The sequence below is a fragment of the Oxyura jamaicensis genome, chromosome 1 (genome assembly GCF_011077185.1).
Source record: "Oxyura jamaicensis isolate SHBP4307 breed ruddy duck chromosome 1, BPBGC_Ojam_1.0, whole genome shotgun sequence".
Classification (NCBI taxonomy): domain Eukaryota; kingdom Metazoa; phylum Chordata; class Aves; order Anseriformes; family Anatidae; genus Oxyura; species Oxyura jamaicensis.
Window position 1 is genome coordinate 201,364,416 of NC_048893.1, and position 17,167 is coordinate 201,381,582.

General features: G+C 47.4%; 1 protein-coding gene across 3 annotated transcripts in view; it reads right to left on the minus strand.

Annotated features, from left to right (window-relative positions):
• The window catches only part of MYO7A (myosin VIIA), an 88,056-nt gene that overhangs the window by 38,878 nt on the left and 32,011 nt on the right, over nucleotides 1-17,167 (minus strand). For 2 of the 3 annotated variants that reach the window (XM_035330306.1, XM_035330297.1), the window contains exons 3-16: nucleotides 16,592-16,705; nucleotides 15,152-15,304; nucleotides 12,249-12,266; nucleotides 9,174-9,358; nucleotides 8,514-8,635; nucleotides 6,548-6,690; nucleotides 6,336-6,449; nucleotides 5,036-5,189; nucleotides 4,451-4,527; nucleotides 3,426-3,545; nucleotides 2,566-2,708; nucleotides 2,099-2,309; nucleotides 1,465-1,600; nucleotides 874-980 (exon numbers count right to left, since the gene is read on the minus strand). In XM_035330306.1, coding sequence (XP_035186197.1) covers nucleotides 874-980; nucleotides 1,465-1,600; nucleotides 2,099-2,309; nucleotides 2,566-2,708; nucleotides 3,426-3,545; nucleotides 4,451-4,527; nucleotides 5,036-5,189; nucleotides 6,336-6,449; nucleotides 6,548-6,690; nucleotides 8,514-8,635; nucleotides 9,174-9,358; nucleotides 12,249-12,266; nucleotides 15,152-15,304; nucleotides 16,592-16,705 — 1,797 coding nt within the window. The remainder of the gene's footprint in view (nucleotides 1-873; nucleotides 981-1,464; nucleotides 1,601-2,098; nucleotides 2,310-2,565; nucleotides 2,709-3,425; nucleotides 3,546-4,450; nucleotides 4,528-5,035; nucleotides 5,190-6,335; nucleotides 6,450-6,547; nucleotides 6,691-8,513; nucleotides 8,636-9,173; nucleotides 9,359-12,248; nucleotides 12,267-15,151; nucleotides 15,305-16,591; nucleotides 16,706-17,167) is intronic. The other variant, XM_035330317.1, reaches the window with a different exon arrangement.

Genomic DNA, 17,167 nt, shown 5'->3' on the forward strand with positions numbered 1-17,167 from the left:
TGCCCAAACAAGCAACAAATCGTCCCCAAGGTGAACTGCAAAGCTTGCGTCGAAAATAAAAAGCGGCGAGGAATAAGCAATAAAAAGCAAAGGGAATGGCATCACTGATGCTAAGGGAGTTAGTGTCACCAATCTGGGGACAGCTCTGAACCCACAGGGAGTGTCATAGAAATCAGTAGCTTGGTGGGGGCTGATAGACCTCATCTCATTCCTAATGAAGTCAGAAGGATATTGATCATTCGTTTCCAAGGGAGCAAGGCTGAGTGCCTAAGGGTTTTGAATAAAGCTTGCAAAAGTGCCTGTAGCCTATTTTAAGAAATTTTGGGGGAATTTAAGTATTTCTTTGCCTTAGCAGTCACAGGAGCTCAGCACTTAAATCTGTTCGGCGCTCCTGAAAGTCCCTTGGACCATCAGTGGTGTTGGTTTGGAAACAGGACTCCAACCGCTAAAAAACTCAGTTGCTTTGGAAAATCTTATCCCAGCATCTTTTTGGTGCTGTATCTACAGCTCTTTCAGAACACCTGTTTGGTTTTCATTTCTCACTCTATTATATGCAGATCTGGACTATTCATCAGGAAGGGCTGGCTAGTTTTCCCTCAGATCTCTACAATGATAAACCTTTTTGTTCTTGTCCCTATGCAATTGGTCGAAGAGCAATCACAGCAAGAAACAACATTTCACAAACTGAATGGTGTGAGGGTGGTTGTACCTGTGACACCCACCAATTCACATTTTTGGATTATTGGCTCATGGTAACAGGCTTGAAACGCCTCAAAGAGCATCAGAGAAATCTGACTCTGGGCAATTTCTTCCCCCATGCAGGAAACTCCTCCCTGTGAACAAGGACCTTCTCCCGCCCTCTGCATGCATTACCATCGCCACATCTGCTTGGAAGATCTGCTTGATGAACTTGTTTTTTGAGGAATGCACCAGCTGAATGATGTCTCCATGCAGCGTGTCCCTGTTTTTCTCCAAGAAACCTGGAGGAATAATGGGACAACACATAGGTCCATGACACAGGGCGACACGGCCAGTATGTGCCCTGCACACAGCCACCTGGTCACGGGGCTACTGGCTTCCCTTGGGGAGATAATGAGGGTCCCATGCAGTCAGAATTGCAGGGACTCGGGAAATTTATCCAGGACCTGGGTAAATTTCATTAGGAAAAGCTGAACAGAAACGGTGGAGAGGGAAAAGAAAGACAGACCAAGAGAAGGAAGACAGAGACTGGGTAAAAAATGCACGTGGTGCAAAGCACTGCAATTCTGTCCAGGGGACACACAAGCAAAAGAGCATAAATTTCTGCAGCTCATGGGCACTGCTGAAAGGACAAGGGCTTACATCCAGAAATGGAGTACACTGACACTACTATGCGCTGCCATCCAGCTCTGCTCCATCACAGCAGCAGCTCACCTTCCCCCGAGCATCCCCTGAGACCCGCAGTGCCCAGGAGCCATCCCGTACCTTTTGTTTCGTAGTAAACAATTCCAGCAAAGTGGTTAATACCAAACTGGGTTTCATAGTTGTTCTTTGGAGGTATATAGTTGGTGTTCAGCTTGTGCTGGGAGTTCAGCTTGTGTAACATCGTGCCATCTGTCCCCTGCGCACACAGGAAAAGATCTGACGTTTAATCAGGGTTTGTCCCATGATACTCATTTTCCAATCAATAGTGCATTTCTTTTTTTCCTCAGGGGGCAATGTGTATGTATTTTGACAAGAGATGTGTTGGAGGGGATAACTCAAGTACAGAAAAACAAATATCTGTGGTATGCTGTGCTGTATTCAAAACAGTCCAGAGGGAGTATATTTAACTTTTTTTTTTCTTAAATTTTCAGTCAGAGGCTGTTCTAGAGCCCCTTACAGATGTATTATTCCATCAGAAATTCTGATTTCTTTTAAGCTTGAATGTGTTACTGATGGAGTAATAGGAGCTAGGAATAGGTAACCAAGAGGTGAATCTGTGTTATATCAAACGTGTTATGTCTTCCTTGGCTCCTGATTTGGGGCTGATCATACCTCTCATAGGGGGGCAACATGCAAATGTGAAGGGGGTAAAAATAGGGGAGTCACTGGAAGGAGGGCTGAGCCCAAAACACACCTTGGGGAACTTGCTCTCCTCATCAATGAGGGAGATGATGTTCATGGGCTTGATGGCAATCATGTCCAAGGCATCCTGGTTATCAGTGAACTCGATGTGCTGCCAGTTGATGTTCTCCAGGTTGTACTCCTCCTGCTCCAGTTTGAAGACGTGGCGCACAAAAAACTGCTGTAGGTTCTCATTCGCAAAGTTGATGCAAAGCTGCTCAAAACTGGAAGGAAGGAAAAGGAAAGGTCTGTTTAGATCCACCATAATCTATCTTTCTCCATCACTCTATGCTTGAAGCAATGTCCTCAGACCTTGTCAACTATTCAGTAAGGTGGCTATAGGCTAAAAATTACCATAGTGGTCCAGCTGATATGTTTTTCTTCCCCAAAATGATGTCACAGAAATTATACGTGTATAGGAGTGAGCTTGGGGTGGTAAAGGAGGCTTAAGGCATAGTTCTGCTGCTACAGGCTCCATACCTGTTCACAGTGAAGTTCTCAAAGCCAAAGATATCGAGGAGGCCGATGGATCTCCTGACACTTTTGAGTTCCTGGGAAGGAGGTCTGTAAATCGCGGCGTTGATCTTCTCCACAATCCACACAAAAAGTCGCCCATAAATTCCCTGCAATGTCCCAAAGATGGAGCTCACTGAGACAGGTTAGCAGTTTGTCCTGCTAGTCTGAGGCACTACCTCACCCCCAGTGGCACAAACTCCCCTAAAGCACTGGACAGCCCCCAAGGGACTCACTGACCAACAGGATGGCTATATTGGACTCTTGGTGTGGTTTAAAGTTGCCTGTGACACTGTGTAGATAAAGGACAATAGACCTGAAAGCCTAGATTAAAGACAACCCAAAGCAAAATCCCAAAAATAGATTCTTCCCTATGTGCTTCCTCTAAACCCTATTCCATGCTTTATTTATTGGTACTGTTTCAGTTCCATACAAATGCCCAAATCCTGAAATTCAGGTGTGGGTGTTGCAGGTGTTGGAATGGCTGTTCTGACTTATAGTAGCTGAGGATCTGATTCTGGAGGTCAAGCTGGAACATCTTGCAGAAGCTGACACAAAGTCATTTCATGATGCTGGCTCCTTTGACAGGTCACCTTTGAGTATGGACAGGCTCAAGTCCCAACTGCAAATCCCTTGAGAACCAGCCTATCTGGATTCCTTCCATCTCAGCTCTTTGCACATCCCAGTGCCAACACATATTTAAGGCCACCTGATGATTCTAGCTCACATAGACCCCATGCGAGGTGGTTTTCCCATGCAGTGGATGCTCTGGTCTCAAAACTCGTAGATTTCTTCATCACATCAACAGGCAATGCCCTAAGGTTTACCTTTACAAAAGCGTCCCTCACATCCAGCGCTTGTTCCATGCTGAGAGGAGTGGACACGGTCTCACCCCTGGTGATTATCGTCCGGCTGGTGAGGCAGTTCATCACATCCTGAGGGTCAACCTGGCAAAGGCACCACCAAAAAAACCTGCTGATATTACAACATGAGATCCTTACAATGGCCTGAGCTAGTAGCCTGGGCATGAGTGGCTGGAAAAAAACTGTACAGACCCCCAGGGCTGGACGTAAGTGGCTTTTCTTGGCCCAGCTTTTCTTCTACAGGGAAAATAAATGATGTAACAGGCACTTCAGAAAGACTAATTAATATATGTTTGTGCAATATTTTACTATGGGAAGTGTTCTTTCTGCTTAGTGAGAGACGTTAATGAGGCATGGGGACTGGAGATGAAAAAGCAAAGCCTGCAAAGCCCACCAGCACCTTGTAGCTTTGCATCCTGGTGACCCCTTTTTGTACTCTTGAGGTCAGGCCAGGGAAACACCCAGCCCATAAAGTCCAAGAAAACAGCCTGCAAATGGCTAAGGTAACACTCTGGGACCAACAGAGCCCATGTGGCAAGCTGGTGTCCCTGGGAAGCCCTGTCCCATGCTGGGGAGGACACCAAGGACCGCTCCAGCCACCCCAAGGTGGTTTGGGTAAGGGTCATCTCACCTCATCTGATGCACCCAGAGAGCTGGATGCCTCTGTCTCAGCTGCTCTAATGAGCTTCCTTTATATCAGTGAGAGAGACATGCTGTTTTAGGGACTAAACTATTTTGGACATCCTTTTTAGGATGTTATGTCATCAAAGCAACAGTTCCTCTCCACTGGTGTGAAGGGAAGCTCAGATGAAGACGACCACCTTCAGGCTACCAGCACAGGGCCAAGTATGGCTTAGCCAGGCCTCTTCACCTCCTGGAGCTGGCAGGGCAGAGTGCCTGCCTCAGGTGAGGCTTTCCAAGCCTTGCCCCAACCCTGGGAATGTGGGGATAAGCCAAAAAGGGGACACCAACACCGCAGAGCCACTGACCTCCAGCAACGATGCCGCGGTGATCAGTGACGCCGACTGGACGACCTCGCAGGCATCCAGGTTGTCATAGGTCCGGGCTGTGGGAAGAGAGGCACGGGGAAAGTGGTCAGCAAGGGAGGCAGCTCTGCAGGAGGTTTGTGAGCTGAGGGAAAGGGTTCCTCAGCCTCCCGCCTTTGTTGCCTCCTCCTGGTGGCCAGGCAAAATCTGGCCATCAGAAAGGAGAAGTTTGTGTGGCTGCTGGCTGCAAAGGACCTGTGTTCTGCTCTGCAGGCCACCCTAAATTACTTATAGGGTGAAATATTTCTAGCATGTAAGTGCTTTAGGCTTCTGTTTTCCAGAGAGGCCTTTATATCACCACTTCACTTCTGATGGCAGGGTGGCCTGGCACATTTACAAAGGCCTATCCAATCACCCAGACCCTTCTCATTAGTCTCTCCTGGCCCTACTGAACAGCCCCTGGCCATATTCAACCTCCCATCATGGCAGGTGGTATGGACAAGACCCTAAACTTGGCTGTTTCTCCCCATGGAAAATAAGGAGAAAAAGCAGTATCTTTGAACATATCTTTGAGTTTTGTCCTCCTACCTTCGTACTGCAGGTTCCCCATGTGTAGGATGGCAGCCAGCAGCTTGGAGATCTCCCAGTTCTCCGTGTCGGTGAACATAAGGACCTTCATGGCAGAGCGGATGTTGGCGTACTCCTTGCTGTCATCCCTGCCGTCGCAGGTCGTGCAGTTACCCTGGGGAGGCAAGGAGGCCACAGGGTATGTGGGGTGAAGCCAAGTGTGTCTGGCACAGGCGGGGTGACCCTAAGCTCTCAGGGCTTTGCTGAATTTCCCCCCTAATTCTGGAGGTGTTTTGTGTAAGGAATAAATGAGCAAAAGATGATGCTGAACTTGGGGGTCTGGCTCTGCCATTTCGTGCTCGGCCTTGCCACCTGTACCATCCTGTGTCTGCCTACAACCACAGCATGGTTTGAGTTGGAATTAAGGGACATCCAGCTCCAAGCCCTGCCACGGTCAGGGCCCCCTGCCCCCAGCCCAGGCTGCCCCCAGTCCCATCCAGCCTGGCCTTGGGCACTGCCAGGGCTGAGGCACCCCCAGATCCTCTGGGCAGCCTGGGCCAGGGCCTGAGTGCCCTCAGAGGGAAGAATTTCTTCATTATCTTCAATCTAAACCTTCTCTCTCATAGTTTAAAACCCTTACTCTTGTCCCATCACCGCACTCCCTGATAAGGACCCTCTCCCCCAATTTCGTATAGATCCCCTTTAAGAACTGGAGAGAATCAATCAGAGAAAAAGCTCCTTGATGTGAGGATAAAAAGCCCGAAGGAAACATGCTGAAGATTTTCAATGATTCCTTGCTGATGATGGACCAGCCTTAATTACACCTGCTGCTACCAGTCCTGTTGGCTGGTGACATGGAGGGAGCTGGGCTGGAGGTTGCTGGCTTGGTCCAACACCAAGCTTTGCATGGACAGGGGCATGGAGCAGAGATGATTACGCACTGTATGGTGACGAGAACACATCACCCAGACACAAACTCAGCCCCCTTTGTCTTTTCTGTAAGAGCATTGAGCTGTATCTAACACCCAGGTTATTTCTAAACAAGTGGCTTGGGCAAAACCCACCCAAACCATCCGTGCCTATGTCCCGTTTCACAGAAATAGTGGAAATAACCTATTTTACACAGGCTAAGGGATTGCTGTCAGCCTGTGAGTGGCAGTGGTGGGACAGAAATCCCCCTACCTGTGACTAAGGCTCAAGAAGGTCCTAACCAGCAAAGCAGCCCCTTGGGGTGCTGAGGAAGACCTCGCATTTCTCCCTCCCTTGCTAATAAGCTCTCACCACATCTTCCCTCCAAACCTCTGCTCTGCTGCGCTCTCACCATCGCCAGGTAGTTGTAATCCGTGGCTTTCCCAAGACCCAGCTTCTTCTTCTGCTCCGCCGTCATTCCTCTCAGCATGCAGTAAAACACGTGGTAGTTCCTCTCGTCCTGGGCCTGGGGGGAGAAGAGCCACCGTCGTTAGCTCGGTCACCCTAATGTCACCACGAGGGGTGACGGACCCACTGCCACGCAGGGCTGACCTGCCACCTCACCTGCCGGCAGACGCGGGACTTCTCCAGCAGGTACTGCTCGATCTTCGCCCCCTCGATGGCTCCCCTTTTGTTGAAGTGGATGTCGATGTACTTCCCGAACCGGCTGGAGTTGTCATTACGGATCGTCTTGGCGTTCCCGAAAGCTGTGGGGAGGAAATGCAACGGGTCAGAGGCGGCCTGACGCAGGGATGGTCGTGGCTCTGGTGTCCTGGAGAAAAAACAACTGAACAACAGAGGCTGAAAAGCAGCCCCAGCACCTTTCCCTGACATTTGTCTGGCTCAGTTTCAGCGTGCAGAGACAGGATATACCACAGATAACTGTCCTCAGAAATACGGAGAGGAGCATCGAGAAAGAGGCACTGGAACTGGGTGAGCTTACCGAGGAAAAAGGGACAGGACAGGAGGATTTGGGAAGCAGCTGGTGAAATACAGGCAGGTGGAGCAGGAGGATGCTGCAGTGTGCAAGGTGACGGTTTATGGGAAATGACAGAGATGCTGGTGAGAGATCTGAGGACTGAGACAGAAAGAGCTCATCCTTTAGGTAAATACAGAGGGACTAAGCCAGCCTCCAGAGGGAGACCTCACCCTGCAAGCTCCATCCTTCGTGCGGGTGTGGGCTGCTTGCAGGAGCAGCGTGCCCTTGCATCTATATTTTATTATTATTGCCCTGGCATTTATACACGTTACTGGTGCTGGAGATGCATGGGAAATACAAGAGCTCTCTTCCCCTGGGTCATAGCATGATGAAGTGTGTGTTCAGCTCCCCTGTGCCCGCCACACACCACGGGGCTTTGCAATGCCAGCCCCTGGTTGCATCTTCATGCCTGGACTGAAGGATGCTCCGGCAGAGGAGTGTGGAGGGGGAGAGCTCAGCTGGTGTCTTGCTTCCAGCATTTTTCATGGAAACTGTTAGGATATTCTTATCTCCACTGATTCCTATGGGGAGCTACTTACCAAGCAAACACTGCTCGCTGTGAGTAGCAGGGGGAGTAAAAACGCCTTTATTCTTTAAGGAAGAAAGGAAGAAAATGATGCTCTTACTGAATAAATGTAAAAAGCCCATCCTGCATTATGCTGGGAGGCTCAGATCACCTGTTTAATGGGCAGGCGTCCAATTAAAAGTGGGGCTGGTCTTTACAGTAACAGCTTGCTGATGCACCCATTAAGGGCAACAAGCTGGTTCTTGTTATCAGGTTCTTTCTTGATCTGTCTTTATTGTTTATTTTTATTTTTTTTTCTGCATTCTGCTGCCATTCTCTGGCCCTGGAAGGAAATGGTGGGGTGTGCTATTGTGTACTGCCAGTACAAGGTCTGTAGGCAGTGATGCTCTGGTCAATTTAATCGCATGTTCTGCTGAACCAGAGCAAAGAACAGGAATAAGATTTTTGCGATCATGATCAAATAAACCCCAAATTAATTATTTAAACGAAGCATTCATGTGATATCCGTGCTCTGCATGCAGTTGTAATTCCAGCATGGGAAGAGGTGGTCTGATTTTTCAAAAGAGCTTTGTGTATTTGCTGATCAGCGTTTTTGAAATCCCTGACTACACTAGGCAAAATTCAGGGTTCTGTTTTGAAATTTAGGAAAAAATATCCCAGTTTATATGGAAAAGAATATAATTTTTGATTTTTAAATTAATCAAAAATTTAAAATCTCAAGTCAGATGAAATGTTTCATTTTCAACAACAGTCGTTAAAAATATTCATGCAAAAAAATGAAAGTCCATATCAGAAGATAATTTTATTGTTAAAAATAAATTCAGGTGATAAGGTATTCAATTTAATAAATGCTTGCATTGTTGCTTTTGATTTTTTTAATTTTCTTGCTTTTTGAAACTCAAAGTGCAACAAACAGTGACTTACATTTATCCTGATTTTGTGTTTCCTGAATCTGATTTTTTATTTGATTTAATTTGATTTGATTTTTAGCCTCAGAAAAATGCCTCCATCAGCTGAAGCCTCACCTTCCAAGATGGGATTTGCCTCCAGGACCTGCTGCTCAATCCAGGAGTGCTGGCCACTGATCGCCGCCAGGAACTGCAGAATCAGTTTCGTGCTTTCTGTTTTCCCAGCTCCAGACTCACCGCTTCAAAGACAACAGAAACTGAGGTCAGCGAAAGCCCTGCTGCACCCCTGTGGATGTCCCTCTCTCTGTCTCTGATGTCTCTGAACCTCTTGTTAGCATGAGCAGGACAAGGCCACTAAGGATGAGCTTCCAGTATCCCAAAGGCTAGTTGAATCCAAATGGTAGTACACAGTACAGGACAGCTTCCAGCCAAGATACAGACTTACTTTCCAATTCACATGGCCAATTTTTTGCTTGGGTTTGGGTTTCTCCAGCAAATACCATCATGGAATCAGCACCGAGAAGGTCAGAAAGCACTTCCAGGTGCAATCACCATACCTTGAGCCTGTGGTCCAGGGGTGGCTGGTCCCATGGGGCAGCTTCAGCACAAGTTTTGAGCTGCCAAAATGCACTAGGAGGCAGACTGTGAAACCCTGTGAATACGTGGATGGAAGACCTAATGCCTCCTTCTAATTTCTGATTATGTTCGGAGAGCTGTTTCCTAAAAAAACAGCAACCTTTTCCAGGAGATGGCTCATTTGGAAATTCACCAGCTCACCTTATGATGCAGCACTGGTCCTTGTTGTTGCGCTGCATGTTGAAGTAGCAGTTGTCAGCAATCGCAAAGATGTGTGGCGGCATCTCCCCGATCTTCTTGTTGGTGTACAGGCGTATCTGCTCCGGTGAGTAGATGGGTAGGAGCTGGTAGGGGTTTACCGCCACCAGTATCGAGCCGGTGTATGTCTGGAGGAGAAGCACATGAAGGTTTATGGAGGTGGTGAGACATGGCTGAGAGGCTTAAGCAGCTTGGATGGAGTGTGAAAGCCAGAAGAAAAAAGAAAAAAATGGATGAAAGGTGATGTTTAAGTCAAAAATGCTTGCAGGGTGGAGCGTGGAGCAAAACTGGAAGAGAAGCCCCAAACGACATAAATCAGCTCATATTCATTCCTGCTGATGCACAAAATGGATTCAAGACTTAATTCATACTTCAGATGTTCCTCGGTTAAGCTTCAGCGTTCCAAGTCAACCATAGATGCAAAAATATCCCCAGAGCCAGCACACGTCCGCACATACCTAGTGCACTGAGAAACCAGGGATGAAAAGGGCCTGGAGACCATTGCCCTCAAATCAGGACCTGCTGTATCTAAACCGTTCCTGACAGAGGTCTGCTTAACCTGTTTTTAAATATTCACAATAAAATATCCAAAAACCTTTCCATTCTCCACTACCATCTCTGTCTGACCGAGACACGCTGCAATTTAAACCTTGTCCTGAGCCATGGGGATGGCCCACAAAGTCCTGACACATCCCTTCTCGGCTATTTCTGAGTCATTTTGGAAATGGCCTTTCGTCCATCCCGTGCTCTCCATGGCACTCGAATGAGCGAAGCTGTCCTGGGCCTCAGGCAGCAAAACTCTTGGTGGTGTCTGGATCATTCATTTCTTCCCTTTTCTCTCAAGCCTCTTACCAAAGGACTCATGACCTTTGCCATCTCACTCAGATGCAGCTCTGATTTTGGGAGGTTTGGCCACATCCCAAGCTCAAGGCTGAGAGTTGGGATGTCCTTCCCCAACTTCATCCATCTAAAAGTTGTCGCCTAGAGCAAGCAAGTGAACAGACTTCCACCTTGGGCAGTAGAATGAAGGCACATCTGGGAAAAAAAAAAAAAAAAATCATCCCAACATAAAAAAAAATTCACAACTTTTCAGCTGCATGATCTGAACCCAAAAATAAGCCTTTGGCACAAAGAATCAAAGTGTCTCAGGCAAGGATGCTTGTGGACCATGAAGACCGTGTCTCCAAGCTCCGTTGGCTGCTCCTCTTTTTGTGCATATCACAAACTTGCTGATGAATAAAACAAATCTGAGGTTCGGAAAACAGCAAAATAACTACCAGTGCTAGTGGGAGGAGTGGGAAGGGAGACCTGGAGACATGAGTTGGCAGCCCCAGGTTGAGTTGCTCCCAGTATACCTGTAACCCCTCAGCCATGATGGAAAGGGCCTAGATGTTAGATGGGTTAGATGATAACTTGTTTTGCATCGTCTATGCTCATCTACATCTCCACCAGCTCTGGCTTCCTAAAAGACAGCCAGTAGGTGGCAATTGTGTCCTGTGGGAGGGATGCTGAAAGCCCTCCCAGGCTGTCACTTCGTAGCCTCATGGCCAACGCCAGAGAAAATTAACAATTTTCTGTTCAGCCTAGGTGAGGTTTGAATTCACAGAGGAAATAATTGCCTGGTCTGTAACAGTGGGTTATATGTCAAGAAATGAACTAACAAAAAAAAAACTCTTTAAGCTCAAGGACAAAGTTGTCACAAATACAAAAGGTGGAAATTGGCTGTGAAATAATACAGACTGGATTTTAGGAGCTACTGAAGCAAGGAAGCACTGAAGTCCCTGAGCAGTTTTCTGCAGGTAAACCTAAAGCTCAGGGAAGGGCTGTGCTCAGTTCCTGAGCGGTGTTTTGCCACCAAGATCCCCAGTGACCCCTCAGTTCTCTTCCAGTCCTGGGTGAGAGACCTGGGAGACTGTTTCCTCTTCATATTTTATTACCAAGTTAATTTAAGGAGCATTTCTAAGTTTCTTGGAGCATCTTCTAAAAAAAACCAGACTCTTTGCAGAAGTCTCTGAAATCCTGTGTTTCAGCCACATTGGCCTACCCTGCCCCAAATGCAGCCAGCGAGCCTACTGGAGCAGTTAACCATTAGTTGCAGGAATGTTTTCTGGATGCTCTCACTGACCCGTCCCTTGTGATCTCCAAAAGACTTTGTCAGCACAAACTCTCGTGCTATTGCTTGCTGTCCTGGGTCATTCCTAGTTGATGAATACTCACAGTTTGCCCACTTCTCATAGCTGACAGCATGCAAAACTCTGTCTGCTTTGCTGACAAGGGGCCAAAGGGCACCTCCAAGGAAATACTGTCTCTTTGGTTTCCTATCGCTGGGTGAGAGCAACACCTCTCTGCCTTGGGAAAATCAAACTCTACCGAAAGGCAGAGGCTCTGCTGACCACTTACATCAGAAACCACATCTCAGTGCAAATGCATTGCTGCCTGCATGACCTACATTGTAAGTAGCCCCAAACAAAATCCTTTCTGAGCCTGCTTCCCTCACTACTCACAGCACCGTGGCTGACTTCATCTGGATTTTTATGGGGTTAAAGCTCCACCAAACATTACTGCATTTTGGCAGCAAGAAAGCAGCAGCAGGCATTGCTTTCATCTCCAGATAAAGAGATTTAACCTTGCTCAGGGTCCAAACTCCCACCAAATACCCTTGCTATTCAGCATGGTTTCTTCCAGTGCGTGAAAACCAAGCCATGGACAACAAACCCTTGTTGAAGTTTTCCAAATTTTGATGCAGAAGTTAATTTCTTCCACGTTGAGGTCATTAGTGAGAAGCATTTAAGGCGTTAACCATTCAACACCACACTTCCCAGCTCTGGGAAGGCGTCACAACCTCACCACGAGGGCCAAGCTCTGCAGCAAATGGGATGACGCTGCCAGTGCATTCGTGAAGTAGCAGCAATGGTAGTGCAAATTAAAAGAGAATGCCACGATGGGGAACAGAAAGAAGCGATCCAGTGGATGGCATGGCAGTGATCACCAGTGACAGCTCCATGAGCCAGTACTTACCCTCCCGCCGCAGTTTGTCTTATGAGTAAAACATGAGGGAGGAGAAAAATGAGATTTGTATTATTTAAAATTATTTTACATAAAATATAAAAATGTGTTATTAGAGCAGAATCACTCCCTCCATAAAGCTAAAGGGATGAGGAAATAAGACAGACAGAAGACCTGCTGCAAAAGTCACCCTTCACTCTTAAGGCTTAGCGATCCTATCAGGCTGTGAAGTCAAAGTCACACTGAGCATCACTGTCTTTAAAACAGAATAAATTATACCTCAGAAAAAAAACAATCTCTTTCTCATAGGACTGGGTATCCCTACACACATGGCGTCCATATGGTATCTTGGCTTTGCAGAACTGCCATCAATATTTATCATGCCCAGCACAAATTTACTCCTGCTACTGCCACAGCTCTTAAAAGACGAGACCTAAAGCTGGATTCCTGATCATCCAATAACAAACACACGGACAGGGATGGGTTTTGTGCCTCTCTATCAAGCTATGTGCTCTATGTCATTTTGAGAGTGTCATTCTGATTTTGAGATTGAATTAACTGCTCTGTGGGGCCCAGGATCATGGGCTGCCCCTCCGAAGCCGTTAGTGCTGCAGAGCAATCAAAGCACCTCGGACCTCTCTGATATAAGTGCAAGTGGCTAACCCCACAGAGCTGGTTGGCCCAAGGAATGGCTTGTAACAGAGGAATCCAGTAGAGAACTGGCTACTAAAAGTCTTGGGTGTGAACACGAGCTGTTTGGAGGCGCTTCTCTCTAAGGATGCATTTCATAGAATCACAGAATCACTAAGGTCGGAAAAGCCCTCCAGGATCATCTGGTCCAACCACCCCCTACCACCAATGTCACCACCAAACCCTGTCCCTAAGCACCACGTCCAACCTTTCCTTGAACACCCCCATGGACGGGGACTCCACCATCTCCCAGGGCAACCCGTCCCAATGCCTGACTGCTCTTGCTGAGAAGAAATGTCTCCTCATTTCCAACCTGAACCCCCCCTGGCGCAACTTGAGGCCATTCCCTCTGCTCCTATCACTGGTTACCTGTGAGAAGAGGCCGACCCCCAGCTCCCCACAGCTTCCTTTCACGTAGTTGTAGAAAGGACAATTCTGCCAAACAACACTCTACCCAGTGCCCATTTGTGTTCCTAATCCTCCTGGAGGCCTGCAGAGCCTTTGTGAAGGAGGAAGTTTTATCTGCGGGCAATCTGACACTGCACATGTGAAATCTTATCTGGGGACCTCTCGTCACTTAGCGAGGCAACAGACACTTGCCTGATGACACAGGGACCCCCAGGAGAGACACAGGGACACCACTGAAAAAATATCCAACACGAGCCCAACTTCTCCACAGGGCAAGAGCGAGCTGTGGAACACCACTTGGTGTCACCACAGGTTGCCCACAAACAAGAGAAAAAGGGGTGAAGCTCAATGGAAAAATACAAGTTCACTCAGTAAGCCAATCACCTGCAAATTACTGGCTATCTGTACATCCTGGGTGGCGTTCAGATTGCCTGAATTTAGTTATCCACGTGAGTGTTACCACAAACTTTGAGCTGGAAGTGGGAATGTAGTCCTCAATGCCAACTTCCCTTCTAACCTAACATTTTCCATGATATCTAAGGGAGCCTTTTTAGCAGCTGTGTCCCCTTCCCCTAGATCTGAAATTCACCCATGAAAGAAAAATATAGATTTTGCAGAACCAGGGCCAGGGGGAGGTGGTCAGCCATTTGAACAGCCTTTATAACAAAGTGATGGGTTCTCCATCACTGCCCAGCTCTAAACCAAAACCATTCTTTCAAAATGCAACAACAAGCAGACAACAAGCAGAACTGATATACAGAATAATGTATATGGTCTGTTAGTTTATGATGTCTAGTAGATCAGACTGTATTATAATTTGTTCTGGCCTAAAAATCTCGTAATCTCCAGAGCCTTTTAAAAATTAGATCCCCAAAAGCCTTCAAAAGCATAGCAGGAGCTCAAAATATACCAAAGTTTCCATATTTTCATAGGCTGTTTGAGCACCTTTGCTAGTGGCTAGCACACGTACTCTTCAGTTCTGCCCCAAAAATGTGCACAAGACTACCCCATATATTACAGCACACTGACAAAATCAGCATGGAGATGTGAATGCTGACTCTTGTCCTGTTTGGGAGGTGGACTTTGTGGTGCTGTCACAGAAGAGCAGTTCACTTCTGGCTGACTCTCTGTAAAACCCTTGATTTCTGGATGTCTGTCTGGGTTGGAAAAGCTGCACTGGGTCCACTGGATGTGACATGACTGAGCTGACCTAAGGAGGGATACTGCTGTCCTCAAAGATCAGCTGGCAGGATCCCAGAGCTAACAGGTTATACACACAGATGGGGAGTTTTGAAGCTATTTTGGGTGCTGCTTACTTCACTGTACCTGGTTATTCCTTTGTGCACCTCCTCATCCCTCCTCCATCCCTTGTACCTCCAGCAATTGCTGCCTTCACCCACCTGGGCTGAATGAGTTAATGGTTCAGTGGGAGAACGCAGAAAGACCTCATCAACTTCGTGGTCACCAAAGGCTTTAGGATTACTACAGCCTGCACGTGGCCTGGGTTAAACTGCTTATTGTGTGTGCATAAACTTGATGTGTGTCCCGAAAACTTCTGCAGGGACTACATAGGGAGGTGGGAGGGACTTTGCCCATTTCTTAAGGCATGGGATCTTCAGCTTGCACTGGAGCATCCAGAAACTTTGCAATGTCTCCTCTATGAGGAAGACAACACATTGATGCAGAAGCCGTCCATCATTTTGGTCCTAGAAACCCAACTTATCTGAGTCAGGGATCCCTCCCCCTGGGTTCCCCAGGGCTAAGAAGAGCTGGGAGTGAGGTGCAGAGGAAGAGGTGGATGCAGGGAGGACACTCACATAGATGAGATGCTCCCGGTAGCGGATCAGCAAGTTCCTGAGGATGCCCGCCTCGTTCAGGTCCCCCAGCCGGATCATGTCCTCCACCCCGTGGATGGAGGTGGGGTGCATGGGCTTGATGTGGCTGGCATTCTGCGGGGAAATCCAGTGCTCCTGGAAGAGGATGAGGGCAGAGAAAGGTAAGTCATGGGAGGAAAGGGAAGGTCCACCCCAGGCAGAAGGACTGGGTGGGAGAACGTACATGGGAGAGCACGCAGACCACAGCTCCTATACCCAGGGCATGACAGTGGCTCATTTGAAAGATTCAAAGAAGAAGGAAAACATTTTTTTGGTTTACTGGAGCAGCAAGAGACACATGACATTAGCCATCCTGGCAGGAACACAATCCAGGGCAGTGCAGGCATCCAGCGCATCAGGGGAGTTTTTAACAAACACCAGTCTGTTCATCCCTTCACACTACTACATTTCCACATCACTGGTTAGCCCTCCGCCACAAAATACCGCTAAGCAGAGAAAAGATGTTTTAGAAAATTAGTGAGAGGTGTACAGGAGTGGTAAATTACAATTTTTTTGACAGAATGGCACTTAGATTGACACTTCTAAAAGGCCTCAAAAGCCACGGCAGATTGGACACAAGGATCCAGCTGAACCAAAGCTTCTCTCTACCATTCTTGAAGGGAAAGAGAGCATTCACAGTTACCTCAGGTGGGATAAAGAATCATAAAGGGCAGGAAACCTCCTCAGTTCACCCTCTGCTTGTGATACAGATGTTCCTTTAAAATAGCAATCACTACAGAGGTGGAGGTGGGAAACTGAGGGAGAAATCATCTTTTGGCATGTCCTGTACTGGCAGGGGGTCAGGAAGGACTGGATACAGAAGAGGAACAGCAGCTGGAGGTGGTTTCTCTCAAAGCCCTACCCACGTGTTTTGGAGGCTCTCTGTCATCATTACACTCAAGAAGCTTCTCATGATTTCACTCCCAGTACAGCCACAGAAGGAGGGACACAACCTTATTTTGTCTTTACAGTTGATTTCTAAGGACATTTTTAAAGCCATCATGAGCATCCTTCCTGTTACTTCTGGAAATATTGGAAATGAGCAAAATTAGATCTGTTAACTGTGTTTGAATCAGAATGTTGTCTCCTTCTGGTGTTGTAGGTTGTTCCTCCCCAGCCTTTGCAAACTCTTTCCCCACTTTATTTTATTTTTAGCCTGTGTCTTCTTTGGCAGGAGTTTGGTTTACAACTGGGACTGTCTCCAAAGCTGTGGCCCTGTTCCAACATCCACTGGTATTAATGGAGTGAATCCCATCATCTTTAATGAGATCGAATCGAGTTTTGCTTTCAAACAGCACCTGAGATCATGCTTTTAATCCTACCTGGGGCTTGTGCATGCACCAGACATAGAGTAGAAAAGCAACCACAACCCTTTCTACGTACATTGCCTTCGTCATCCACAACTTGGATCTGTCCGGAGTCACACAGCTTAACCACCGCTCCAATGGGGACATCGAATTCCCGGCCGGTTTTGAGGTCCATCCACACATAATCCCCCTGCAACCAAAGAAAGGACAGTGACACCCCGTGCTGCAGAAGGCTCAACATCCCTTGGGGTAGAAGATGCTGAAGTTTTCCACCCAAAACATTGCTACAAGTCAAGTGAATTCCTTTGGAAACCACACAACACCCCTTCTTCCCAAACATGCCCTGTGAGGTAGATCAGCTCTGTTTTTTACGCAGCTAAAAGGGGACAAGTAAATACAGGAAAGGCAGGGACCCTTCCTCTGGAGGTCTCCCAGCTGCAGAAATTCACAGGTGGGCTCCTTGCACGCGATGCTGCTCGTTGGGTTGTATCTGCTGGGAGTGTGTCGGTCCCTTCCTGAAGCCCTGCAAACTTTTAGCATCCATAATGTCAAAGGAAAAGTTTAGTGACAAATAGCATGAAAAGCGGTGCCCTTTTGAGTTTCAAATGTGCCACCTCTTTCATTTGAGACCTCTTTGTTTTTGCTTTGGGAG